Below are 27,398 nucleotides of genomic sequence, written 5' to 3' on the forward strand. Positions count from 1 at the left end.
AAGCAATCAATAGTAAACAGGATTGCTAAAGAGTTAATAAATTTAATTAGTAACATGACAGAACCATTCAATTGTATTTGAAAAGCAGAAGGCAGATGATGAAATTGCACTTAATTCTGAAGCAGTTCAGACACAGCCTATCATTCCTATTCCTTTCTAATAAGCATTTACGAAACAATTTCTTACCTCCCCTCACAAAAAGGCTCAGCACAACCATTTATACATTCTAGTTGGTTTATAACATTTGGTCATAACTGATAAACAAGATCACACAATGTTTTCCTATCGTTTTTGTTGATCTGAATCATATTGCTTTAGACCAGAATCGGACAGTTCTAATACAGGATTTACAAATCCACAATACTCGGAATTGCCATTATCATCCATTTCGGCACTAACAAAATCGTTCTCCCACTCCAGCCCATTGGAATCATCAGAGGCTGATGTAGGATTACTTCCAGTCTTCTTGCAGCTATACTTCAGTGCTGCCCGAAGAATGTCTTCCTCTGTTTTGGAACGTTCTCTCATTGGGAGCATTCGATTCATTCCTATTATATGGGCAGAGTTGTTAGAAATCTCAGTGAAGATTTAAAAACTTTATTCAAAGACTGAAACTATCAGGCTTGACTTGTGAGTTAACTTAAAAAAACCAATCCTGGACTTCCCTGGTGGTCCAGTAAGTCCAATCTTCCTTGGTTAAGACTCTTCTTAACCAAGAATCTGCTTGCCAATGCAAGGGACCTGGATCTAATCCTTGGTCCAGGAAGATCCGACATGGCGCGGGGCAGTGAAGCCCGTGAGCCACAGCTCCTGAAGCCCGCATGCAACAGCCCGTGCCCTGCGGCAAGAGGAGCCGCTGCAGCGGGCGGCCGGCGCCCTGCGGCAAGAGGAGCCGCTGCAGCGGGCGGCCGGCGCCCTGCAGCAAGGAGCAGCTGCGTTTTGGATGGAGACCCAGTGCAGCCAAAAGTAAGGTTAAAGTGCCTTTAAAAATTAGACCAAGTTCTCAAAAATAAGCAGTCCTATGGAAGACTTTTTAAGGGAGATGTTAAAAGTCTAGTCCTATAGTGAGCATGAGCACTCAACAAAGGACGGTTTCCATGTAACTGATGAGATGAAACTTCTGAAAAGCTGTAAGTAAAGCAGAATGGATGGAGGATTTCGATTGCTATTAGTCTTATATGGGCAAGTTAGTGTGTGGGCCAAGCTTCTTTCCTACCTAGATAACAATTTCATTTCCCAGAGTTATAATAACTCTAATGATAATGATAACAATAGGCACATTTCTAGTACTTACTAGGTTCCAGTTAACACTGTTTGCAAATGACATATATGAGCTGATCTGGTCCTCAACTACTCTATGAAGATACACATAGCACGATCACTACACCCCATTCTGAAGCTGAGGGAAGCAGGGCAGGAAGAGGACAGTGATTCACCTGTGGTCACACAGCTGCAGGGGTGGTGGGGCAAGAATGTGAATCCATCCCCTTGGGCTTCAAAGTCTGTGCTCTTGCTATTCTGACTCTAGCATAACAAAACAGAGACATTTCTAGGGGAAACTGTTCTAGATCTAATTCTGAACAGAAAGAAACTGGTCAGTAAAGTGAAAGTAGCAAAAATCTTGGAAGGGAAAAAACATCATTTTGGCAGAACGAAGAGAGGGAGGACAGAAAAGAGCCTTGATCTGCGTGTGTAGGATCCACATTAGGAAGAGAATTAAAATCAAGGAAGGGATCGTAAGAGAGTAATCCCTAGACACGTTCAGCAATTTTGTTTTCCGAGCTTAAAGAATCCAATCCTACAATAACAATAATTAAAACTATATTTAATCTATCACTGTTATCACTCCCCTCAAATCACAGACTCAACCTAGCAAACTACATCATCTTTGTAGACATGATAAAAATGGGAGCTGGAAACTAATATAATTTTGAGGATTTGTATTCAATTGAATAATACTATGTCTAACGGAAGCTGAATTGTACATCATAAGGTTTCTAGTGAGTTCTGTCCTCTACGAAGTCTACTTTAATAATTCTATTATAATGACTTGAATAATGACCTTGAAAGTCATGTTATCTAAAAATTTAATTAGCATACAGCAAGGACGACAGAATCAGCAATTAAAAGACCTGAAAAGTCTTTAGATCAAATTGAACAAGTTGTTAAAATTAAGTTTAAAATTTTCTAATTGGGATCTAAATAATAAGAAAAATATAGGGCTGGAGAAATGGTATTTAGTTGAGAAGACGACTTAATTCAATCTTTGCTGAAGTTATTCAGTTTCTCTATTGATAAAACTAATGGCTTGTCTAAAGGATATCTAAGGTCTATTCCATCTCAAAATTCTAGGAAATATTTAATGTTTATGATTTTTCTTAAAGTCCTATGTTTTGCAATTGGTTCTTCCTTTTTGGATTACCTATTTCTTAAAATTGGAGAAGGAAATGGCAACCCACTCCAGTATTCTTGCTTGGAGAATCTCATGGACAGAGGAGCCTGGAGGGCTACAGTCCATGGGGTCGCAGAGTCAGACATGACTGACACATTTCTTAAAGTAAAAATAGAGGCTTGGGCCTTATTCAGTGAAAAAGCTTTAAACAAAATCTACATTTTAGCTACAATTTTGAGTACTTGCTATGTGTCACACTATGTGCTGGATGTTTTACTTAAATTTCATTTAATCCTCACAACATTCATGTTTTCATTTGTTCAAATACCTATAGATGCCTATTATGTGCCAAGCTTTTTTAGATCCTCACTATATAACAGTGAATAATCATTCTTTAAAGCAGCTTTATAATTTTCTTTTTATGATGAACTGCAGCTTAGAGAGATTAAGAAATCTATCTTAAGTACTACAGCTAGGAAGACACACCAGTAAACTTCTAATTCACGCCTGTGTTATGGCTTTTGTACTGCCAAAAAACCTAACAAACTGCTTATTTATTTCAGTTCAGTCACTCCGTCGTGTCCAACTCTTTGCGACTCCATGGACTGCAGCACACATCATTATGAAGAAAAAGTTAACTAGTTGCTCACAATGGGGCAGTGATTCCTACTGAGTTAAGCGGCTGCATTACAAAAATCTTAAAATGGAAACTAACATTTTCCTTCTAAATCTCAAGAAACATTAAGAATTAAGCAACCTTCTAAACAGTTCACCAACAAATGATAATCACGAATACGATAAGAGTCTAAGAAATTTTAAAGGCCTTGCATTCATTTCAGTTTAAGGAAAGTAAAAGACAAAGTAGATTTCTATAAATTAACACAAATCAAATAAAAATTTTCAGGTAAAATTTAAACATAAAATACCTTCTTCATCTTCCCATTCTAGATCTAAAGATGTGCTGTCATCGTTTCCACTAGTTGATTTAGTTTTGGTCATTAAATCACAACTGCTTTCTGTATTCGGTGTCAGAACTGTGGCATCTGATGAGAGCCCTAGAATATACACCAAAGCCAACTAGATGTAGTGACACAATACTCCTTTACTACAGCCATTTTCTTTGCAATAATGATCTCTCTTCAAATACTACTACTCCACTTAACACCGTAAGAAACAATTACCGAAATCATCACATTGGTAAGCTTCTGTCAGAGATAGTATAAATGGTTTCCCCTGCTTTCTTTTTACTCTCTTTTTTTGTCATCTAGCACAGTAAATACACAAATTTAAATGAATTACAGATTTTTCAAATATGATGAACTCAATGGAAAAAGGAGGGCCAGACTCCCTACACATAACTATAAAAATAGCCTGAGATTTTTCTTTACTCCAACACCTTTATTTTAAAATTTATTTTATTGAAGTATAGTTGATTTATAAGGTCATGTTAATTTCTGCTGTAAAGCAAAGTGAGTTATATATATGTATATATATACATATTCTTTTCTATTATGGTTTATTATAAGACATAGAATATAATTCACTGTGCATACAGGGGGGCCTTGCTGTTTCCACATTCTGTGTATAACAGTTTGAATCTGCTAGTCCTAAGCGCCCACCCCATCTCTCCTCCACCCCTCCTCCCCCTTGGCAATCACAAATCTGTTCTCTGTCGCTCTGAACTTGTTTCTGTTTCTCCAACTCCTTTAAAAAAGTAAAAATACAACTGTATATTTAAGAGCTAGTTATTTGGGCAACACAAATTGAAGGGCAGGAAGTTTGAGAAAAACAGAGTCAGGATCTTCAATTATCTGTTTAATGTGGCATAAAGTAACTTTAAAATGTACCCACATATTTTAAAAGACTTACTACTACTTCGAAAAACTTCATACTGTGACTTTATATTTCTCAAACAAGATTCAAAGTCATCTTCTGGTCCTGGACTGTAATAAAAGTGAATTTTTAAATATATATTAATAGTCAATACAACCTAATGCAGGCTAAAGTTAAATGATATCATTTTGATTAGAGAAGGTATATCCCACACAAATTCATAATTACTTACAATCAGAATACCCTAGTCAAAACAGGTCTCACTTTTCTTAATGCTAGCAATAAACTGAAAATAATATTGGTAAGATTTTGGTTAGTGTTGAAGTCAAATCCAAAGCTCAGCCATAAGTCTAACTTTATAATTTACATTACTGAAGCATGAACGAGGTTCTTTGGATGAGCAGGAAACACTCCTGGAAATGTGACACTGAAATTACATCTTCTAAAAAATGATTACACATAAACTTTATTTTAAGAAAAGAGCTAAGGAAAACAAAAACAAGCAAGGCATGAACAATTCATCCAAAGGTATTTCAATGTGCTATGCATCATATTCTATACGAAAGATGTAATCACTCTTAAGAATGCAATAAAGTCAATTTAAAATAAATAATGATGATTTTCTAACATAAAGAAACAAATGTTCTCAGTATTTTACAAGACAGTATCTTCAAGAAACAACTGTTCTTTTTATAGAGCACGTACACACAAACATGTATACAAACATCCAGAGATGAAATGCTTTCTCTTTAGAAATAATATTTCCTACCACAAAGGGAAGAAGTATGTTTCATTATTTACCTTTGATAGTCTCCATTGTTGGAAGCACGGCATCGCTGCACAACTCTCTGCCTTTCTTGCTTTGGAAACATAATGTGACACAAGATCAGTCTGCTGTAAAATTATATTTTCTAAAACTATTCATGAAATGCCAATATTTTAAAACTTAAAAAATTACTCTATTGAAGTCTTTTTCCTTAAATTCATCACAGTTCACTTCTATATCATCTTATTTAAGAGCAGAATTTCTCTTAATTTTTCAGTGTATAATCCTTACATGGTCAGAATATTCATAGGGCTATTAAAAATAACTTTCAAGATATATATTGGTAATTTCCTTATTGCACCTAAGAACTTCTAATAACTGGAAAGATGAGGAGCAAGAAAGTAATAGTTAAAACAGTATATGAAGTTCTGTTCTGGGTGAAATTAGCAATAAAATAAAAGAACTAAAAGACCTGGCTGAGTTTACTCAGAAATATTAAAAACAAAGGATTTAGAAAACCTGTCAGGAGTGGTGGCTCTGACAGTTATTAGTCGTGTGTCCCTGGCATGTCCTATATTTTCTGTTTCTTCATCTGTAAATTACAGATGGCTATAATACTGCCCTAGCAAATTCACAGGGCTATTGTGAAAATCAAACGAATTCGCATAATGTGTAACCTCTGCGCCAGTGCATGCTGTACAGACTGCATGTGTTCCCATATCTATTTATTCAAGAAGAAAAAAACTCAAGAACTCAAATAGATTCTGCATATGGAATCCTTTTTAGTCTTTAAAAGGCAAGCAGCAGAGAATTATAGTAGAAAGAGATGGTTAAATCAGAATCAGAAAAATATTTACTTTCTTAGTAAATGGTAGTTAATTTTAAACCTTTTCCATGCCTTAGAACTTACTAAACAAAATAAAACTCCCTCATATAATCTTATTAATCTGTCAAAACACCAAAAACAGGAGAAAGAGAGATAAAGAGCACACGTCACACAGAAATCACACAGAAACATGATACATGATTTTTTAGTTTCTCTAAGTTACAGTAGTTATTATGCGACATAATCCTTGTACTGCACTTCAGTTCACACGGCAGCAGAGTTCATGCGGGCAAAAGACGGCGCAAGACACTAAGCAGAAAACTGGCTGAGCGATGCTTGAACATGGGCTCTGCCACTTATTAGCTGTAGGATCTTCAGTTATTTAATATCTCTGTTCCTTGGTTTCATCGCCTGTGAAATGAGGATTAAAAACACTATCTTTCTCCCAGGATTGTTGTGAGGACTAAATAAGGTAAAACATGTAAACTAATCAAAACAGTTCCTGCCAGGGCTCCATAAATGTCTGGTATTAAGCTTGTCTGGCATTATGAGAATGCCATATTTGAAGACCACATGGTAAATTATGATAACACTATTGTTTTCTCTGATAATATGTCAAAGATTTCCAAAGACCCAAACTGTCAATCTCCCAAACACAAAAGTACAAAGATGAAAAATATAGTATTTCTATGTGGCGAAATCACTTAGCTTATCCCAATTTTAGGAAGCATAAGAAACTCTAACAGTTCAAGAAAATGGTGGCGGGGGTGCAAAAAAACTTCACAAAAATAAACTTAAAAAAGCTGCAAAAATTGTATTCAAAGGTCACTTTTGCAGTGTTTCATTGAAGAGTATATTTATTTTTCCAACAGAATACTGAATTTTGGAAAAGTAAATTTGTTCTTTGGGATAAACAAGAATTGGTGTTGTTCAGTCATTAAGCGGTGTCCAACCCTTCTGCAACCCCATGGACTGTAGCCCGCCAGGCTCCTCTATCCATATGATTTCCCAGGCAAGAATACTGGAGTGGGATGTCATTTCTTTCTCCAGGGGATCTTCCCAACCCAGGGATTGAACCTGTGTCTCCTGTATTGGCAGGAGGATTCTTCACCATGGAGCCACCTGGAAAACCCTAACAAGAATTAGCTTCTCCTAATTTAAAGCCAAACAACGCTCAATGTCAAGTATAAAATTTGATGCTATTTCTAGCTGCTAACGGAGAAGGCAAATGGCACCCCTCTCCAGTACTCTTGCCTGGAAAATCCCATGGACAGAGGAGCCTGGTAGGCTGCAGTCCATGGGGTTGCTAAGAGTCCGACACGACTAAGCAACGTGACTTTGACTTTTCACTTTCATGCATTGGAGAAGGAAATGGCAACCCACTCCAGTGGTCTTGCCTGGAGAATCCCAGGGACGGGGGAGTCTGGTGGGCTGCCGTCTATGGGGTCACACAGAGTTGGACACGACTGAAGCGACTTAGCAGCAGCAGATAGCTGCTAAAGACCCACTAATTTGCCTTTAAAATTCCTAAGAGTATAGGAATAAATACATTCATTGTTAAACAAGAAGCCCTTGATTCTAGGGGAAAAAATGTCCCAACTAAGATTTGTCGGAGAAAATCAGGAGAAAAGCAGCCCTAAGCATATGCTGGGGTCTTCTCCCCTCACCTCCAAGAGCTCTCGCTGCTTTGCTGCCCTGGCTGCTTCACGCTGTGCAGCGTATAAAGCTTCTTCTTCTAGTCTTAACTTCTCTTCTTGTAAGGCTAACTGTACATGAACAAAACAATAAGGATTAACAAAAATCAGAACCTGTCTAACTGCTCTAAAGATAAAATGTTTCTATTTATAAAATAAAAAGAAATTATTAAAAAAAGAATTGAGCTCTACAAAGCATAATAGAATTGAAATTTTTGTGATTTCAATTTCTCTTTTTACAAAGTATTTCAAATAGTATCAAACATATTACAGAATTCTTAGAAGTTGAGTTATAAAGTAGAGCATCTAGTTTGCATAAATACAAGACTGTTTCTTTCTTTAGAATATGCAGTGATCTTCATTCTCAACGATCATTCCAATGCCTATCACCCTACTTAGTTTATTGTTCGGGCCCTTGTTAGTTCAAGGTCTTCAAAACTAAGGTCAATCATATCACTGTCTACTAAAGTGAAGTAAGCTTTCACAAAGTTCATGTCACATTGATACATGTGTCCTGAATTTTATTACTATCATTAAAAAATTAATTCCAAATTTAAGTTCCTGCCATTCATAGTAGCATACAAACTGCTTTAGTGATAATTTGTTGCAAGTCAAATCAAATTTAAAAATCAAATTCCAGCACAATATTTTTCTTTAGCCTAATATTAGCATCTATTGTATAGCTTAAGTTAATGCTGTTGAAATCATTAATTGGAAATAATTTAGTATTAAATAGGTACTAAACAGACTATTTTAAAATGTATAATGGAATATGACTAATTCCATTTAGTTGAATGAATAGCAAAACTAATTATAGGCCATTTCTGTAAATATACTAAAATAAATAGAACACTTATGATTGTTAGAAGTACTTGGTTCACTTAGTAAGAGTAATTAAATCCAAGACTAACAGAAAGATTAAAAAAAATGAACCACTTTTTGTGAAACACAATCATTTTTTAATGTTAGTTTTAAACACAAAGGTTCAGGTATTTTACCACAGTGCCTAATTGTGAGTTCAGAAGATCATTTTCAGAAGGATGTATTCTCTTCACTTACTGGCAGCATACAATTGCTGATAAATTAAACCAAACTAAGCCAAATTATTATATGCTGGAATAATTTTTAACTTTTAAATAATTTTCATCTGCATATATCTAAATTTAGGTCCAATGACTATTCATATGCAATATATTATTTAATAACACCTTTCTCCTATAAACAGAGACATGATAAAATATATTAAGCAGCATGAGACTAATTACCTCTTTTTGGATTTTCATATCAAGATCTTTCTGTTTTTCAACAATGGAATCATAATGCTTCTCTCTCAGGTCAACAATTTCTTCCTCAGTAAGAGGCCTACACAGAAAAATAAGGAAGAGAAAAAGTGAAAAAAAAAGTGCTGATAAGTTCAACTTTAAATAAAACACTCATAAAATCAGTGAAATTCTGAAATTTTACTGTCAAAATGTGCTAAAGCAATTTGATGCTGATTTCAACTCTTAAGGGTAAAAGAAAAATCATACGTTCTCGTACTTTTTGCATGTACTAATTCGGTACGTAAGTTGAAGACGACATACTATCAAGAGTGTTTTCTAGCACTACAATCAACTGTAAAGAAACTCGGACTCCATGTACCCTTACTCTGGCTCTGGTTCTTTCTGACCATATCCCTAGATGTGCATCATAAAATATAAACCTCAGTACACTATACTCTTGGTATCAGCCCTCATGTCATTCTGTAATTCTTAACTCTCTTGCCCACTGCCCTCCTATTTATCCTGCTCAACCCCCTGGCCACCTGTCCTTCCCTTGTCTCTCCTGTTTATCTATCCTGATCATCTTCTGGCTTCACTTCACTTGCAACCAGTATGGACCCCATGGCAAATCTGAAGGACTCTCTTACCCACACAATCACCCTCCTGCACAACCTTCATTATGCCGTATTCACCCAGATTACTCATTCTCTGACTCTGGATCATTTCCAAGATTAGCTCTTCCTGCTGAGAGCTGCTAGGAAAAAATCAAACATACACTTGGGCCTCTGCCCCTAGCAATAACCCTTTACTTACCCGTGGCCAACTTCCTTGCATAGACTATTCTAATTATTTCAAAATCTTCACACACACACTCTTTAAGTTCCTCACGCAAACTCTTCTCTCTTAGAAGTCAACTGCATCCCACTATGAGACACGAGGAAACATGTCTCCAACCATCAAATCCCTCAATTTCTTGCCAGTCCTCCTCTCACCTAGGTCTATCCTCCCTTCTCTCCTTTCTTTCCTCTACACAAGTGGCATTCCTTAATTTGTTCAGGGTCACCCACCCTGCTTATACTTGATTCATGCGTTACTGGTGCTACTGCCATCCTACCTCTACTCCAGAGAATTCTGTGGGCCATTGCACCATCAATTAGCACCTCTCTTCTTAAGTCGACTCTTACCTGTTTTTACCTCTCTTCCTTGTGAAGACAGGAAGAAAGGAAAGAGGAAGGAAAAACTTTCAACTGACCTATACCTGTCTCTGACTACTGCTCCCTCTCTTTCCCATTTCGGCCAAAACGTCTGAAATTCAGTTTGATTGAAAACACATCTGGCAGTTACTATGTGTCAGGTTCTCTTTTATGTGTTTTGCATATACTAATTTTAACTTTTGCAACAACCCTGTAAGGTAGATGGATACGGGAAATGAGGCAAAGACAGATTATGTCCACGTAAGTCATGGCAAAGCTAGACTCTGAACCCAAGTAGTCTAGCTCCTTGCTCTTAGCTACTGTGTTTCTCTTACCTTCTATGTTCTTACTCCCCATTCTCTCATCGAAAAATGGCCGTCTGCCTCTGCTTTCATTACTAGGTAATCAATGGCTTCTATGTTGCCAAATGTAATAGACAGTTTTAAGTCCTTATACTATTACTTCCGTTTCCTGTGGCAATGCTGGCCATTCCCTCCACTCCATCTGTCTGTTAGTCTGTCTCTACCTCCTACCTTGGCTTTCTATGCTCTTCTGATTGCTTTTGCCCACTGCTTCTTGATTGTCCTCTGAATCCTCTTCTAAGTGTCTGTCTATTCAATCCTCAAACCACGAAACCAATGCTCTCTCTCCATGATCCAACCACCCCACCTCCTCATCTTCTCCAACCTTAGGTCTTGATAATTATCATGGTTTTAACCAGCACTGTATATAGTAACATCTCCTCCTACATTTGTTCCTCTAGCCCTAACTTCTGCTGGGCTTTTTGTGTGTGTGTGTGTGTGTGTTTTGAGGTATTATTTATACAAAGTGAAAAACATGATTAGTAAAACAAGTTTCAGAATGTCATTAAGGAAGGAAAAGGGGTATAAAAGTTTTAAAAAATTCAAAGAAATGTACTTATCAATATTAATATAGTTTTTTAAACTAAAATACACATAAAAACTTAGGTTCAATAAGAAAGCACTTAGGCACATTAAAATCTTTGATGTTTAAAACAATCTTTTGAAATGTTATTATTTATCTCAATCTTATAGAAAGAAATAACCAAGGTCCTGAAATGTAAACTGTTCAATGCCTCAAAGCAAGCAGATGACACAGCCTGGATTTTTAGAAGCTTATTATAGTTAACATAGAAGTAGTTTGTTTACAAAAAAAGCCTTACCTATGACTGCTTCCTGGGCTTTCTCCCTGTACAAGAATTAATTAAACAATTACACAAATTTTACTAGCTGAATTCTATTTAAGGCAAGCCAATAAAATTTTTATTTAGTCAAAATATTTTCTGCGTATCTATCTTTAACAGATTTCATTACTAAAAGTGTTTTAAACAAAAAGCTTTAACATTTTACTATTTCTCAAAGGCAGAATTTACTTTAATATCTAGCTTAATTAAAAAGCAACCAATTGCTGAGCATTTCCTAATTTTTTAATAACAAATATTTACTATATACCAGATGAACTTCTGGGTTCAAGATGGTACTAGACAGACAGACTCTCTATGCTCTTTTACAACTGATCTTCACTATTTGCAGACTCCAAAACTGCAAATTCACCAATGAGCTAAAATTTATTTGTAACATCAAAACCAATACTCCCTGCATTCTTGGGGTCATTCATGAGCATGACCAGAGCAGCAGCAACCCAAGCTGCCTGATACGCACACCCCAGCTCAAGCGGAAGGCGATGCTCTGCCTCCCTGTTTCAGCACCTGCTGGGTGCCCTCTGAGCAGCCTATGCAGCGCCACTTTTTTGCCCCTTTTTCTGTTGCTGATTTTGCTGTTTGAAATGACCCCCATGTGTAGTGCAAAGTGCTATCTATTGTTCCTAATCACACGAGAAGTTATGATAGTTTGTGAAGAAAATATGTGTTAGATAAGCTACATTCAGGCATAAATTATTACGTGCTGTGCACAGTGAGTTCAAAGTTAATGAATCAACAGTATACATTAAAAATAAGATGTCAAACAGAAACAAAAAACAAAGTTATATGTTGTTCAGCTGATAAAAATGTGATCAGAAGCTTGCAGGAAGCTACTGCTGTATTTTCCCTAGGAGTAATGTTCTGGTATTCACTAACTGAGCATTCACAGCAACTTTATAGAACATAATTACCATGGACTTATGCATTTCTTACATATTTGAGCTATTCACATCCCACAACTAAAATATATGACTAAGTAACTGCAGAAAGAAAATTCCAAATGGTCCACATCAACTTAGGAAAAAGCACTGCAAAGCAGGACATGACATTCAATTAAACCAAACACTATGACATGAGAGAGGGACAGACTGGTCAGCAGACAAACTCAAACCAACAAAATGCCGCTTAGGAAAACACAAGCAATCACATTTTTTTAAAGAAAAGTAGTGAAATGTGAGGATGAACTGTATTGAAGGTTAAGAGCTCTCTTACATTTAGTACTTGTCAGAAACTTTAAAAATACCCTGTTAAGTGCTTATTTAAAAAAATACATAAAATTAAAGTTACTTCTGAAAAGGGAAAGAAACTAGATTCTACGAAACATTAAAACTATCTGGGAGAAATTTTACTGGGAAACAAAAGGTTAAAAGATAGTTTCTCAAATATGTTCTATCAGATGATAATAAATATGTATTACTATTTTAAAAATGGAGTTATACCCAAATTAATTTGGGAAATGCTAAATTGGACAATTTGAAATGATTTTAACAGTTCTTTAACAATTTCTTTAATAGTTCTTCTCAGAACCTTTAATATGCTAATTTATACTGAGACTAGTACTGTGTACACACTATGGGAAATGCTGGGCTAAAGAATAATTTAAATTTGGTGTAATATATTTTCCTCTTTCCTCAGAAAACAAAAATGATACCGAAAGAGAAAACCAGCAATGCTCTTCTATATGCATTCACTTTAGAGATGTGAGAAGTAGGCTCAAGGAAGGTTAAGTAATTTGCACAAACTCATATAATTAGTAAAGATCAAAATTAACACACAAACTAAAACTCTAACTATACCAGTGCCTAAGAAACATATACCATACTGCACTAATTCTAAAATGTACTTTTTTTTCTTCCCATTTTAACATTTCTGTACTTGGGATACATCTTTAAATTGATTTTTAGATGAGGTGAAATGTAAAAGGAAAGATATATAAACATCTGAATGCAGAGTTCCAAAGAATAGCAAGAAGAGATAAGAAAGCCGCCTTCAGCGATCAATGCAAAGAAACAGAGGAAAACAACAGAATGGGAAAGACTAGAGATCTCTTCAAGAAAATTAGAGATACCAAGGGAATATTTCATGCAAAGATGGGCTCGATAAAGGACAGAAATGGTATGGACCTAACAGAAGCAGAAGATATTAAGAAGAGGTGGCAAGAATACACAGAGAAACTGTACAAAAAGATCTTCACGACCCGGATAATCACGATGGTGTGATCACTCATCTAGAGCCAGACATCCTGGAATGTGAAGTCAAGTGGGCCTTAGAAAGCATCACTACGAACAAAGCTAGTGGAGGTGATGGAATTCCAGTGGAACTATTTCAAATCCTGAAAGATGATGCTGTGAAAGTGCTGCACTCAATATGCCCACAAATTTGGAAAACTCAGCAGTGGCCACAGGACTGGAAAAGGTCAGTTTTCATTCCAATCCCTAAGAAAGGCAATGCCAAAGAATGCTCAAACTACCACACAGTTGCACTCATCTCACATGCTAGTAAGTAATGCTCAAAATTCTCCAAGCCAGGCTTCAACAATATGTGAACCGTGAACTTACTGATGTTCAAGCTGGTTTTAGAAAAGGCAGAGGAACCAGAGATCAAATTGCCAACATGCGCTGGATCATGGAAAAAGCAAGAGAGTTCCACAAAAACATCTATTTCTGCTTTATTGACTATGTCAAAGCCTTTGACTGTGTGGATCACAATCAACTGTGAAAAATTCTGAGAGATGGGAATACCAGACCACCTGACCTGCGTCTTGAGAAACCTGTATGCAGGTCAGGAAGCAACAGTTAGAACTGGACAGGGAACAACAGACTGGTTCCAAATAGGAAAATGAGTGCGTCAAGGCTGTATATTGTCACCCTGCTTATTTAACTTATATGCAGAGTGCATCACGAGAAACGCCGGGCTGGAAGAAACACAAGCTGGAATCAAGATTGCCAGGAGAAATATCAATAACCTCAGATATGCAGATGACACCACCCTTATGGCAGAAAGTGAAGAGGAACTAAAAAGCCTCTTGATGAAAGTGAAAGAGGAGAGTGAAAAAGTTGGCTTAAAGCTCAACATTCAGAAAATGAAGATCATGGCATCTGGTCCCATCACTTCATGGCAAATAGATGGGGAAACAGTGGAAACAGTGTCACTTTATTTTTTGGGGCTCCAAAATCACTGCAGATGGTGACTGCAGCCATGAAATTAAAAGACGCTTACTCCTTGGAAGAAAAGTTATGACCAACCTAGATAGCATATTGAAAAGCAGAGACATTACTTTGCCAACAAAGGTCCATCTAGTCAAGGCTAGCTATGGTTTTTCCAGTAGTCATGTATGGATGTGAGAGTTGGACTGTGAAGAAGGCTGAGCGCCGAAGAATTTATGCTTTTGAACTGTGGTGTTGGAGAAGACTCTTGAGAGTCCCTTGGACTGCAAGGAGATCCAACCAGTCCATTCTGAAGGAGATCAGTCCTGGGATTTCTTTGGAAGGAATGATGCTAAAGCTGAAACTCCAGTACTTTGGCCACCTGATGTGAAGAGTTGACTCATTGGAAAAGACTGTGATGCTGGGAGGAACTGGGGGCAGGAGGAGAAGGGGACGACAGAGGATGAGATGGCTGGATGGCATCACTAACTCAATGGACACGGGTCTGAGTCAACTCCGGGATTTGGTGATGGACAGGGAGGCCTGAAGTGCTGTGATTCATGGGGTCACAAAGAGTTGGACACGACTGAGCAACTGAACTGAACTGAACTGAAATGTAAAAATAAACAAAAAGAAAACTGATAAAAATATAATGGCTAAAGTCAGAAAGTGACTGTAAAACAAACATATATAAATTCTACTCTCAGAAATTTGTGAAAACTATGGGTCAAAGAATGGTTTACTCTGGATCATTGAGGAATTTAACCTACTTAGCGGCAAAATGTTAGAAATATCTTTTCTTAAAGTTCCTCAAGTTCTACAAAATACTGTTAAAACCTGTTTTAAAAATATGTATATATAAACACATATATAAGTGATAGATGAAACTATATATATTATATACATATGTGGTATTTTACAGAGGCTGCATATACATATGTAGTGTTACCTATCTTTCATCATAGAAAATTCTGAATAATTTGCTAATTACTAAGAGAAGGAAATAAGGGACTAAAAAGTAAAAATAAAAACTAAAATGTTAAAAATTCTGAAAGATAACATAATGAAAATGTTAAAAAATAACTGTCAGAAGTAGTGAGATGCTCTTTGATAACAAATTGGATTTTGTACTACTGTGAAAATACTTACTTCATCACTTTCTACTAGATTCTCAAACTGAAACAACAAGAAAGAAAGTGTTAGGATGAATATTTGTCTAAGGTACATGTCTCACAAAAAATTTTAAGTCACTTTTTCATTTCAAAAATAATATACCTTTATTTTATAAGATAAGATATAAGTAATGTATCTCTTCATACACCATTTCATTTGATTTATTAAACAAGACAGCCAAGACAAGAATACATCATTTGTGACTTTTATTAAAAATAATATGGAAAATTACAGCAATTTTCTACATAAATCAGGAACTTATATACCAAAACTTTCATCTGAACTAGCTGAATCAACTATTTCGTGGATCTTTTAAGTCCACACTGCCAGAATTTCCTAATTCACCTGAGCTCAGAAAGAATTATTTAATACTGTAAGTCCCTCAAGAAATAGAACTAAAAGGTATTCAAGAATTTATCTTATGTTTTTATTTATTCATCTATTCATTCATATAACTATTCACTGAAAATCAAGATGGTAGTTGCTATTTCTAAATACAGTGTCTTTCTAGAGATATAAATGTAAAAATTGATCATAATGTGATGAATGCTATCATGTCAAATGACCAAATGAAAGTCACCATATTAAATTATATTATGAAAACATTTATACTTTAAAATAGAAATAATATGATATGTGACTACTTGAAAGAAAGGAAAATGTAACTGTTAATATTTTTTTGTTGTTTAAAGATCAGGAAACAGTGAATTCAAAATGTTTAGAAACTACAAGAATCTAAAGTGATGACTTTAAAGTGTTTAACCTTATTACTTTGAACTTGTATTTTGTGCTGGTTTGTAATTTATTAAACACAAACAAATAAACCTAATTCCTGGTTCACATGTTTCTTCATTTAATATAACAGGCAGTTTTGGATTGGCTATAGGTGTTGCCACATATAAGTGTTGCAAAGTAGTCCAATTTGTTCTCCTGTCTAAGCCTCTGATTCTCACCCATAAAGCAAGGTGACAGCCACCTGTTCAACAGAATTGTAGCAAGAATGTGCAATGACATTGATAAACTATATGGTGAAGGCTGGTGCATAGTAGGGACTAAGCAAATGGCAGATTCTGTCATTATGTTTTACATAGGAAAGAATAATCAACTCAGTGAGTCTTTCTGTAGAATTGCTTCAGATCAGCTTGCTGCTCTGATTCTGTCACAGCTCTGCTAGGGCAGGCCAGTGATGTCTAGACTCACAGCTACTAAGCCGCTGAACTGACAGAAGAGTGCCCTCAACCTCAGCTGTGCAGGGCAGAAAAGACAAAAACAGAACACAAAAACACTCTCTCTTAAGCAATTCTATTAGAAGAACAGGACCTTAATCTTCTGCTAACTTGTTTTCCCCATTTACACTTCCCCCACCACTCCAATTCTTTCCTTCTTCACCAGCATGGATGATACTGAAATATAAATAGTCCATACTAAATTTAGGTTCACATCCTTCCCCCTTAATAAAAAAAAAAATGTCCCTCTTGCCCTTCTCAAGGTAGTTTTATCCAATCAGACTTACAACACTACTTACCTCTATAGTTAAGTGCTCACCTCTTGAGCATGTTCTAAAATACTTGGATCTGGGAAGAAAAACAGAATAACAACTTTAAAAATTACAACTAATGCTAAAACTGAGTTACTATAGTTTATAATGTAATAAAAATTATTCCCTCAAAAGCAACTTTAAATTCTCCAATATATGGCATCTTATATTTACAAAAAGGAAACATCGAACTTACAAAAGAATACAGATAGTCCAGATTTTTAAATGCAGTTTAAGCGTTTAGTCAACTCATAATTTTCTATTGGTCCTAACAGTTACGAAACTGGTAATCTTAAGTTAATTTATATATATTTATTACATAGAATAGAATACAATTAAATTTAAAATTTTATCTCATTCTTTTTACTGTATCAAGAAAAATATCTTATTAAAATACTGGTGTGTTAAATAATCTATAAGAGCATGTTCCCAATTTTGTTAAAGAAAATGTATAAACATATATGATCCCACAAACAACAAAAATCTAAAAAGATGCTAAGAGTGGTTATCTCTAGATGGTGGGACCACATGCAAGCATGCATGCCAAGTTGCTTCAGTCGTGTCTCTCTGTGACCCCATGGACTGCAGCCCGCCAGGCTCCTCTGTCCATGGGATTCTCCAGCCAAGAATACTGGAGTGGGTTGCCAGGCCCTCCTCCAAGGGATCTTCCTGACCCAGGGATCGAACCCATGTCTCTTATGTCTCTTGCATTGGCAGGAGGGTTCTTTACCACCAGTGCCATGTGGAAAGCCCCGGTGGGATCATATATGTTTATACAAAGCCATGCCTGCAAAAATAAGAGGAAGAAAATGAAAAACAATATACTTCATATATACATCAACCAAATAATCCATTAACTTTTCCAACTAGGGCCAAATATTGACTTTACTTTTAATTCCTCCTCACAATGTATACATATGTCAACTCACCATGATGCATACCTTATATGTCTTATAATTATGTCAAGTATATCTGAATAAAGCTGAAATTTAAAAATTCTAATCATTTTTTTCTGCTCCTACTAGTGAAACTCACATGCAGTCAAATAAGTGTCTCTTATGTAATACCTGCTCCAAAGATATGACCACATTCCATTAACTGTATGTCTTCTAACTATTACAGTATACAAGTTGGTACAGGTCAGAGTCCCTCAAACTCCTTTACTACTGCAAGTGCCTGGAAATTTTAAAACTTTCACTTATAACGTGGATCCTGTTATTGTTGCCTAAACTGATGGCAGAGAACACCCGCCATCTTCCCAAGGGGATCCAAAACTCACACTGTGGGTTCCTAGTGTGTCAGGATTCTTTAACAGAAAGCGCCCCTTTGGGAGATGGAAAAATCCAGGAGTTAGGACAGATCAGAATACTTTTTAATTTTTCCTGTACAATCTTTATTTGCTAACAGATGCAAAGCAGTTTTATTGCCCATTAAGAGATCATCAGTAAAAACCAAAACATTTGGTATTATCAGAATAATATTATTACCATAATAATAATTATATTATCATAATAATTCATGAAATATATGCAGTGTAAATAAAGTACCCTAATATTCCAGGCATCTAGTGCTCCCATTCTTCCATCTTTCCCATTTCTCAAATAAAAGCAGGAACGAGTTGAGTTTCCCAGCAGCACTGTGTTCTGGTGTCATGATTTGTGTTTAAAGTGCTATATGCTCTCCCTCAGCAATCATCACTCTCTTCCTTTAATGAAGAATTTGTCTCTGACTATATGGGGAATGAAAACACCATTATTTCCTTCAAGTTAAGAGAAAACGTGGGCCCTCATAAGAATTTGCTCCTGCAAGTGTCAGGAACCATGTGGATCATAGAGAAATGAGCGGGGATAAAGGCACAGAGAAAGAGGGGATGTACGGATAATTATGCAATTAAAATGTGAGCCTTGACAGTGTGGACTAGAGTGGTGTCATTGAGAGAAATGAATAGATTAAAGAAATATTTAGAAGATAAAAATCAGCTGGTGAGGGAGATGGACTGGAAAATGCAAGATGATGAGAAGGGTCATAATCTCAATGGGGATGTAACAGAAAAGAAGCAAGCGTCAGGAATGGAGGTGCAGGAGAAAAAATAAATGTGGTAAATCCAAGACCCAAAACTTAAATGCCAGAGAGGGAAAAGGAAAAAGGACAAAGTGGTGTAAAAAGCTGCAAAAGCCCTCTAGGATCACAGTAGCACATAAAATACAGCTGAGCGGTGATGAGCAGTGAAATAATTGGTTAAAGTCACATCACATGTGCATCATGAATTTCGTCATAAGCCCTGGAGGGAAGGGGAAGATGACAAATAAAATGGGGAACAATCCACCACTGTATTCAAGAGCATATATATTCAGGTGCACTAATTATGAGCTGCTGAAACAGGTTCCAAAACCAATAATTTAAAACAAAAGTCTATTTTCCCTCTTTTTAAATACAGTCTAGAACTCTCCAAAGCAATCCTTGCACATTTCTGTACACACAATCATCATGTCCCTGAGAGGTTTCTCTAAGTAATGTGAAGTTTCTGTATAACCATTCTACTGTTGCTAAAGATGTGAAAGTTGACTCCAGTATGTAAAGGATATTAAGGAGGTAGAACAGATAGGCTATCCTACTCCAAATGATCATGGCAAGTAAAAGAGCTTGTAAGAGTCTGAAAGTAAAAGGGTACAAAAATGGTGATTCTTGTATCTATTTATATATTTATATCTATTCTTATATCTATTTATCAGTGTTATCAAGGCAGATATCAAGACAATCATTTATTTAGGACAAAATCAGTCTCATTAAGAATAGAATGAAAATACAGTTATTTATGCTTCTACATGTTATTTTGCAAAGCAGGCAAATACTCTTTTATATCAAAGTGACTTCAGTAAAAGATAACTTAAAAATTCTCATAAATCCTACATTCTTGTAGTTCCTTTTCTTCATATTCTACTGTATAATATCTGTTAAAATAACAGTCTTTCATCTTCTGTTTGACATTATAAATAATTAATGAAGAATCATGGTAAATTTGTTCCATAGTCTATTAAAAATTAAAAGCTCCTCAGGACTCTTCTTTTCTGGACAGAGGATTGGAAAGGTTAGAGACAGAAGCCCTGGCAAAAGCTATTACATTGATGACTATGGACAAATCATTTTTCAAGTAGTATCAAATACATCAATGCAGGTTTAACCATTCCAATCTCAAGGGATAATCCATCAACAGATTCTCCAGGTAGGAACAGCATAAAGTAATAATATTTGCTGTTAAATTAGTCTCTCCCTAATGGAGGCAAATTTAGGAAGAATGGATGTTCAAAAAACTTAATTATGTTCCTTGGAAGAGAAGAGGCAAATCTTCCTGCTAAACATGTTGAAGACAGAAAACACGGATTAAAAAAAAAGCCACTGTCCTTTAAGAGAAACCTGACTTAGAAGAAACCAATAACTAAAAGGGACCTTAGAGGTCTTTTATTTCTTTCTCACTCATCTTCTGCAGTCTATGAGCAGCATCTGAAATTGTCGATAACCTTCTTCTTTTAAAAACTGTTGCTGCTTAATGTGTGCATGATCTTGAACCTTCTAATTCTTCTTACTTCCCTGGATGAATGACGGACATAGCTATGTATTTATATTTAAAACATAAAAATGAGTAAAAATTGACCCATGATTCAGGAGATTTACAGTCTAATGGGACACACACACAGGTGAATTAACAACTACCATGCTCTGAAAGGGCTGTGTTCTCAAGAGGAGCATCAAAAATCAGCTGAAGAAGCAATCAGCCAGGCCCCCAGGAGTGGAAAGGAATGTTTAGGGAGCAGCAGTAGCTACCAAAGGCAAAGGGGAATGAAAAGACCAAGACTGTACACATTGATTCTGTCAGCAAGCATTTACTGAGCATCTGCATGCCAAGCATATAACCTGGAGTTGGGTAGTCAATGGTGAGCAAAGTAAGCATGAACGTGTTCCTTTACACCGAGAGCACAAGACGACCATTAATCAAATAAGCACACTATTGCAGGTTTAATTATAGTCTGAGGAAGTGCTGACAAGATAAGGAAGACGGTTCCATTATGGTGAGAACTTATCCTCGGAGTGTGGGAAACAGACTGGGAAGACTTCTGTGAGAAATAATCTTTGAAATGGCAACTAAAAGATGAGTAAGTAAGATTTATCTAAGTAAATAGGGAAGAAATTGATTCAAGGCAGAGTGTGACAAAATGAGGCAAAAACAAACAAAAAAGGCAAGGAATAGATAATGTGAGGTCTTGAAAGCTACCCTGGAGATTTCAGTCTTTATCCTGGAAGTATGGTAAACCACTGAAGAAAATGGTAGGGGACATTCAGAAGGTATAATCTACAGAATGTGACAACTTGGACTTGGAGGATGAGTGAGAGGGAGGACTTTCATATGCTTCTCAGACTCATGGCTTCGGTAATTGTATATCGTTTTGCCATTCACAAAGTATGGCACAAAGTAGTAAAAATACTTGGGGTTTTAAAAAAATGGTGGGAAAAAAAAGGAGTAAAGAACTGTGAGAAGAAAAGGTGAGCTCAACTTTACAAACTGAATTTGAGGTTATGTTTGATACCCAAGGGGAAATACTCAGTAGGCAATTAAGATGCTCAGGGCTCAGACTGAGATGACTGAGCGCATTAGTATGCAGGTAGTAGGTAAAACCATGTGCTTTCCTGCCATCAGCCAGGAAAAGTATATTATGGAAGGCAAATATATTAAGGAAGAACAGAGGGAGATTCAGAACAGAGCCCTGGGGAGTCCTCAAGGTACAACCCAGAACGTCCAAGAAATTCATACTCATTTCAGGCTACTACAGTTTTCCTTCCTAACTTCTGAAATTCCAAGAGAAATGTCTTATGCTTATATATTTCTCAAAGCTGACAAATATGCAGAAAACCAAACTGAATCTCTCAATAATGACTATTGATTACTATATTTTAGTAATACACATAATTGTAAAATATTTTAAAATTCTCATCGGTACTCTACATGGTCTCTAAAAAGAAAGTCAACACAAAACTGGTGGGATGTATGTTTCACTGTGTAATGTTTTTCCAAAGGTAGGGGATAGCTTGAGAAATAAAAAAGAAGAATACATACTATTTCCTAGAACTTACAAGTTCACAAGTAATATTCATTTGACAAACATGAGATACTAAAAATGAAGAAAGATAAAACATAGTTCCCGACCTAGGAGAGCTCTCAGCCCATACCACTGTATATACCAGGAGGCAGCAGACTACAGTCCACAGGCCAAATATGGCTCAATGCCTGTTTCTGTTAATAAAGTTTTAATGGAACACAGTCACCTTCATTTATTTACATATTGTCCTTGGCTGCTTTTGTGCTAAAATGGCAATGGTGAATAGCTGCAACAGAGATGTTATGGCCTGCAAAGCCTGAAATGTGTATTAGTTGGCCCTTTACAGAAAAGGTTTGCAATCCCTAATACACAGTAGACTTAAGCCTGTAGGAAATACTATTTCCTCAGGGAGATAATATTGTTTCAGGGGGTTAGAGCAGGTTTCACAGGGAAGGTAATATTGAAGGACAAGTAAAAGCTCACCAAGAACAGGAAAAGAATAAAAATATCACATACAGAAAGGCATAAGAAGAGAGAACGCTGCATGTTAGGAGAGCAGAAACAGGTAGCATCCGTTTGGTATACCGGGTACTTGGCATATGCCGAGCGAAAAAATGACCGAGAATCCTTTCACTGACTTCCCCTGCCTATGCTGCCCTGTTCATGTCAACAAGGAATAAAACCTACAATTTTAATGCTGTACTCTAAGGGAACTATAAATAGAAAATGTAATTAGGCTGGAAAAATAGATGAAGGTTATCTTGTCAGGTGTCTGAACTTCATACTACTCTGAATTGGAAGATTATCATTTATCAAAAAAAGTTAAAATACTAAGGTTTATGAATGAGTTAAAAGTTTTCTGAGATTAGAATAGTCAATGTTTTCCTTTTAATGTTATTTTGATTGGTATTCTCACAAGATTTTCTGACAAAGAGTGAGATCACACTCTTTACCCAAATGCACACCTGCATATAATCCTGCGTATTCAGATGGACACTATGTTGTATGTTTGAATGCCATGCAACTCATCATCTGTCACGGAAGGAAAAAAAGGCTGGGCAACTTAGCTGTAGGAAATAGTGTGCAGATGGAAACTGTTAAGCCAGGGAAAGCCAAGTATGGGTTTTAGAAAGTTTAATTCCACTGACAGGAAAGGAAGATGGGCCAAAGCACAGAGATACACCAGGGAGAGCAGTCTAGATGTCACTGAGCAGGTGATTTGAAAGACAAAGTTTAAGGAAGAAGCACAGAGGAAGGACACCGGTTCAGTATATATTAAGAAGACACTGACTAGCAACTTAGGTGGTGCGTGCAGGCTCAATCGAGCCCAATCGTTTGCAACCCCATGCACTGTAGCCCGCCAGGCTCCTCTGTCCATGGAATTTTCCAGGCAAGAATACTGGAGTGGGTTGCCATTTCCTCCCCCAAGGGATCTTCCCAACCCAGGGATCGAACCTGCATCTCCTGCACTGCAGGGGGATTCTTCAGCCCTCTCCCCCAGAGGACATAAAGTCTATAGCACAGAGACTCTGAATGGGAGCTGTTAGAGGAGTCCCTAATCCCTGATTAGGGGATAAATGAAGCAGAGGAAGAAATCTAGGGGGAAAGAAAATGCAGGATTTCAGACATTTAATGGTAGACAGCTATTAGATTCTTTAGATAAGTTGACATGAGGAGCCTTGGTACATCCAAGTGTCCCTGTTCAGTAGACAACGGAAAACACAGTGCTTAACCACTGAAAAGAACCTGTTCAGAAGACGTGAGATCTCGAAGGGTTGCTGGCTGAAACCACAGGAGTGGACGAAATTAAGGGAACTAAATAAAAGACAAAGAAAAATTTAATATTTAATAGGCAGATAGAGTAAATACAGTCAGAACAGGAAAACAAAAAGATAAAAGCGATGTTGCAGAGAAGTGCATAGTTTCAAGAAAAGGAAGACAGCCTATCACACAAAAAATAAAGAGCCAAGTTTCTGAAATGCATAATATCTTCCAGTGACAACATATAAGATAATGCACTGAGATATGGCAATTAAATGTTTATAATGCTTATATGTTTAACAAGATTTTATAATGTTTAATATAAAGCCATATGATATTAGTGGTTAAGGATAAAGGCTCTCAATTCAGAAGGACCTGGGCTGCAAACCCAGCTCTGCTATCCTGGGCAAGCTAAACTTCCTAACCTTTAATTCTCAATCTATCATGTCTCTAACAGTACTCACCTTCCTCACAGGATTGTGGTGAGGAATAAATGAGATAATGCAAAATACTTAAGAATAGTGCCTGGAACACAGGAAGTAATCAAATGTTGGCAGTTATTATTAAAATCATTTTTACCAGGAAAAGAAAAAAAAAACAGAAAATCATTGTGAACTATCATCTGAAGGTAACTTTGCTGCTGGAGCCAAAAAGGCCAACACATGTTAAATATCAAGGGGGATATAAAACATGACCATTTCTTTTTATAGTCCATCTTAGCTGGAAGCACTATGTGGAATTATACAGTAAGATAAAAATGGGAATTAAAATACAACACAACAAAATATATTGGATCTTCAGTTTGAGAAAGAAAAAAACTAACATGCTAAGTGTCTATGCACCAGGTTTCTCCTATCACTCAAGAAAAAAGAACTGACCAGCAGATGGAGCCCTCTAGACTATATGGGTAAGGCAAAACTCCCTATAGTGAAAAAGGATGACTCATTAGGATGTCTAAATGTTATCCCTGAAAGATACTTAAAAGATATTTAACTTCTTTTGTTTTAACCACCAAATAACTTTACTAGTATCAAGATTTCTGACATAACACTGGTATTTATATTCTGACTAGTCGACATATTCTAGAACATAAAATACCAGAATTCTCTAACATTTTACAAATTTAAAAATAGATAATTCTGGTTTTGTACTTGGATAGTGAAAAATGAGTGATCTGACTCTGAGATACTTGTGGGAAATCTACAAGGCTCAAAAACCAGTCCCTGGATTATAACGTACCCTTGTGATGCCCAGCTTAAAGTGGCCTAAGAAAGCCCAGGATTCTTCATCTAAGGTCATCACATTGACAAACAGAAATCAAGTTTTTGTGATTGCTCCTCAACTTTTTTCTCCTTGGATGAACTACTAGTTAACCATCTAGACCTATACCTGAAAGAAAATCAGAACTACCAGGGGATTTAAAAAAAAAAGCAACTACTAAAATGACAGGTAAAGTTTAACCTTATTTGTAAACAAAAACAAACTATATTCACCTATCTCTGCATGTTTATCAGAAGCTCCTAAAATAAAGTTAAAATGAATAACAACAATAAGTTAATTAAAGATTCAAGTAGTGGGCTGTCCAAATCTACATTTCAGGATTAAAACAGAAGGATAGATGTCATCATTATATTGTTTTAGATGACAGTGTCTACAACCCACAGACTCTCATTGCCTCAATAGAACTTGTTTGTTCAAGTCTGGCCCACAACCAAATGAGTACAGATCCCACTATTAAGATTTTATGGCACATCTACAGACAATTAGCACTCAGAGTGATTCACTGATTTTTCCCTTATCTTCCCTAAGCTGCCAAGTTCATGTGCTCAGGGAGTAAAATCTGTAATTTTAATACTATACTCTAAGGAAAACATTTTTAGTTTGTAAAATCACCAGGAAAAGAACAAAAAGCCAAAATCCCAAAGACACCAAATAATGTACTCTGAAGTGAAACATAATGTTGTTTACTTCATTTGGGTATAAGATCCTACTTTTAATTATCCTACAATATAACTACATATAAGCATAAATAAAAACAATAACAAGGTCAAGGATTCTCTGACATCTAGTCCTAAGGCAAGCCTATTAAAGCAGCTTGACTAAATGAGAGCATCCACAAATAAAAATTAGAAGTAACTTAGATAGCTTCCGTTGAAAAGATAAAACAGCTGCCATGCTCCCCTGTAACGGTAATAGCCCTTAAGTTAGGGAAATTAAAATACGAAACTAGGCCCAAAGTCTTTAAATCCTTACTTTTTCATTCAAGGGACACAGTGTAAAGCCCTAGCTACTCAGAATCAGAGAGGTGACAAAATGCCTGATGAACCAATGAGTAATTCATATTAGATCTACATCACCAAAAGATCCAAATGATAAATCATTTGGCTTCAATGTATGCTGAACTACCTAATGATGTTGGTTAAATGGGACAGATCCTGAAAACTTGGCAATCTGTTTTAGAAAGTGCAAAATTAATGTCATTTCTTACATAAAGCGGTGTGCTTCAGATTTTCAATTCTAAGTTTGAATTCCTGGGAAATATTAAACAACAACAAAGTCAGTTTCAAAGGCATTTGTTTTAAGCTTTTTAATATCTTATGAAATAAACACAGAAAAAAGGAATAATTATGAAATTCTATTATTCTATGGATGATATGAGTAGAAAAATCTATGCATATCCCAGATTTAATCAAGAAAACTTCAGAAGGACTGTGATTTCCCTGGTGTCACAAAATTTGTGGGTAGCAATCCGGGTATGACATTCCTCTCGAAATTCCAAAAAATTAATATTAAAGAGTTATACACTGTCCCTCTTGTTACTGGTATTACGAATCTAAATGCCCACAGGAAACCTAGCAAATCGTAAATATCGAATTAACTGCTCAATGTCTGGAACAATTTTACTCCAACATCCAAATGATTTCTACTAAAAAACAAAAACAAAAACAAAACCCCTCTTAGAGACATTAACTTTTTGGAAGCAGATTCTTCACCTGCTCCGTCAGTGCCAAAGAGAGAATCAAATACAGAGCTACTACCACCTTCGGCAATAAACCCAAGTTCAACGCAGGGTGTGCTCAGGCTGCCGTGGATCCTCCTGCTCTACCGCCCTTTCCTGGGAGGGTGCCCCGAGCTTCCCAGACACGTTGCCTCCCGTGACTCTTCCCCGCGTGACAGCGCGCCCAGCAGGAATCTCGCTCGGAGGCGGCAGAAGCGACACCTCGCCCGCTTTTCAGCTTTCCCTGGAAGGCCCCTCCAGATCAGGGCCCCACTACGACCACCCACTCGACGTCTGTGCAGCCGCAGGGTCGCTGACCTCCCAGCCTCCTCTAAGCCGACGGGGGACTGACCGGGGTTCCCCGCCAGGCCGAATAGGAGGAGCCAGCGGGCGCCGGGCCCCTCCTCCCGGGGGCTTACCCTCCGCCGCCTCCTACACGCTGCAGCCGCCCAGCTTCCTTGCGGAGGAGTCCGAAGCACTGCGTCCAGCAGCAGTTCCCCAT

The 27,398-nt window shown here is 36.7% G+C and overlaps 1 protein-coding gene across 1 annotated transcript; it reads right to left on the reverse strand.

Annotated features, from left to right (window-relative positions):
* Positions 1 to 196: 196 nt before the first annotated feature.
* AP1AR (adaptor related protein complex 1 associated regulatory protein) lies at positions 197 to 27,398 on the reverse strand. The gene is made up of 10 exons (XM_052642173.1): positions 27,316 to 27,398; positions 17,033 to 17,081; positions 15,484 to 15,510; positions 11,150 to 11,175; positions 8,777 to 8,873; positions 7,485 to 7,583; positions 5,027 to 5,085; positions 4,262 to 4,335; positions 3,319 to 3,447; positions 197 to 548 (listed from the first exon to the last, which is right to left on the reverse strand). The coding sequence occupies exons 1-10, from the start codon at positions 27,396 to 27,398 to the stop codon at positions 283 to 285; spliced, it is 909 nt and encodes a 302-aa protein (XP_052498133.1). The 3' UTR covers positions 197 to 282.

Source organism: Budorcas taxicolor, chromosome 6 (assembly GCF_023091745.1).
Source record: "Budorcas taxicolor isolate Tak-1 chromosome 6, Takin1.1, whole genome shotgun sequence".
Taxonomy (NCBI): domain Eukaryota; kingdom Metazoa; phylum Chordata; class Mammalia; order Artiodactyla; family Bovidae; genus Budorcas; species Budorcas taxicolor.

Coding starts and splice junctions, on each gene's coding strand:
- AP1AR (XM_052642173.1), bottom strand. CDS start 27,398: ATGGGGAACTGCTGCTGGACGCAGTGCTTCGGACTCCTCCGCAAGGAA. Junction 11,176..15,483: donor ATCTAGTAGAAAGTGATGAA/GTAAGTATTTTC, acceptor ATTCTTGTACAG/GGAGAAAGCCCAGGAAGCAG. Junction 549..3,318: donor AGAATGGGAAGATGAAGAAG/GTATTTTATGTT, acceptor CCCATATAATAG/GAATGAATCGAATGCTCCCA.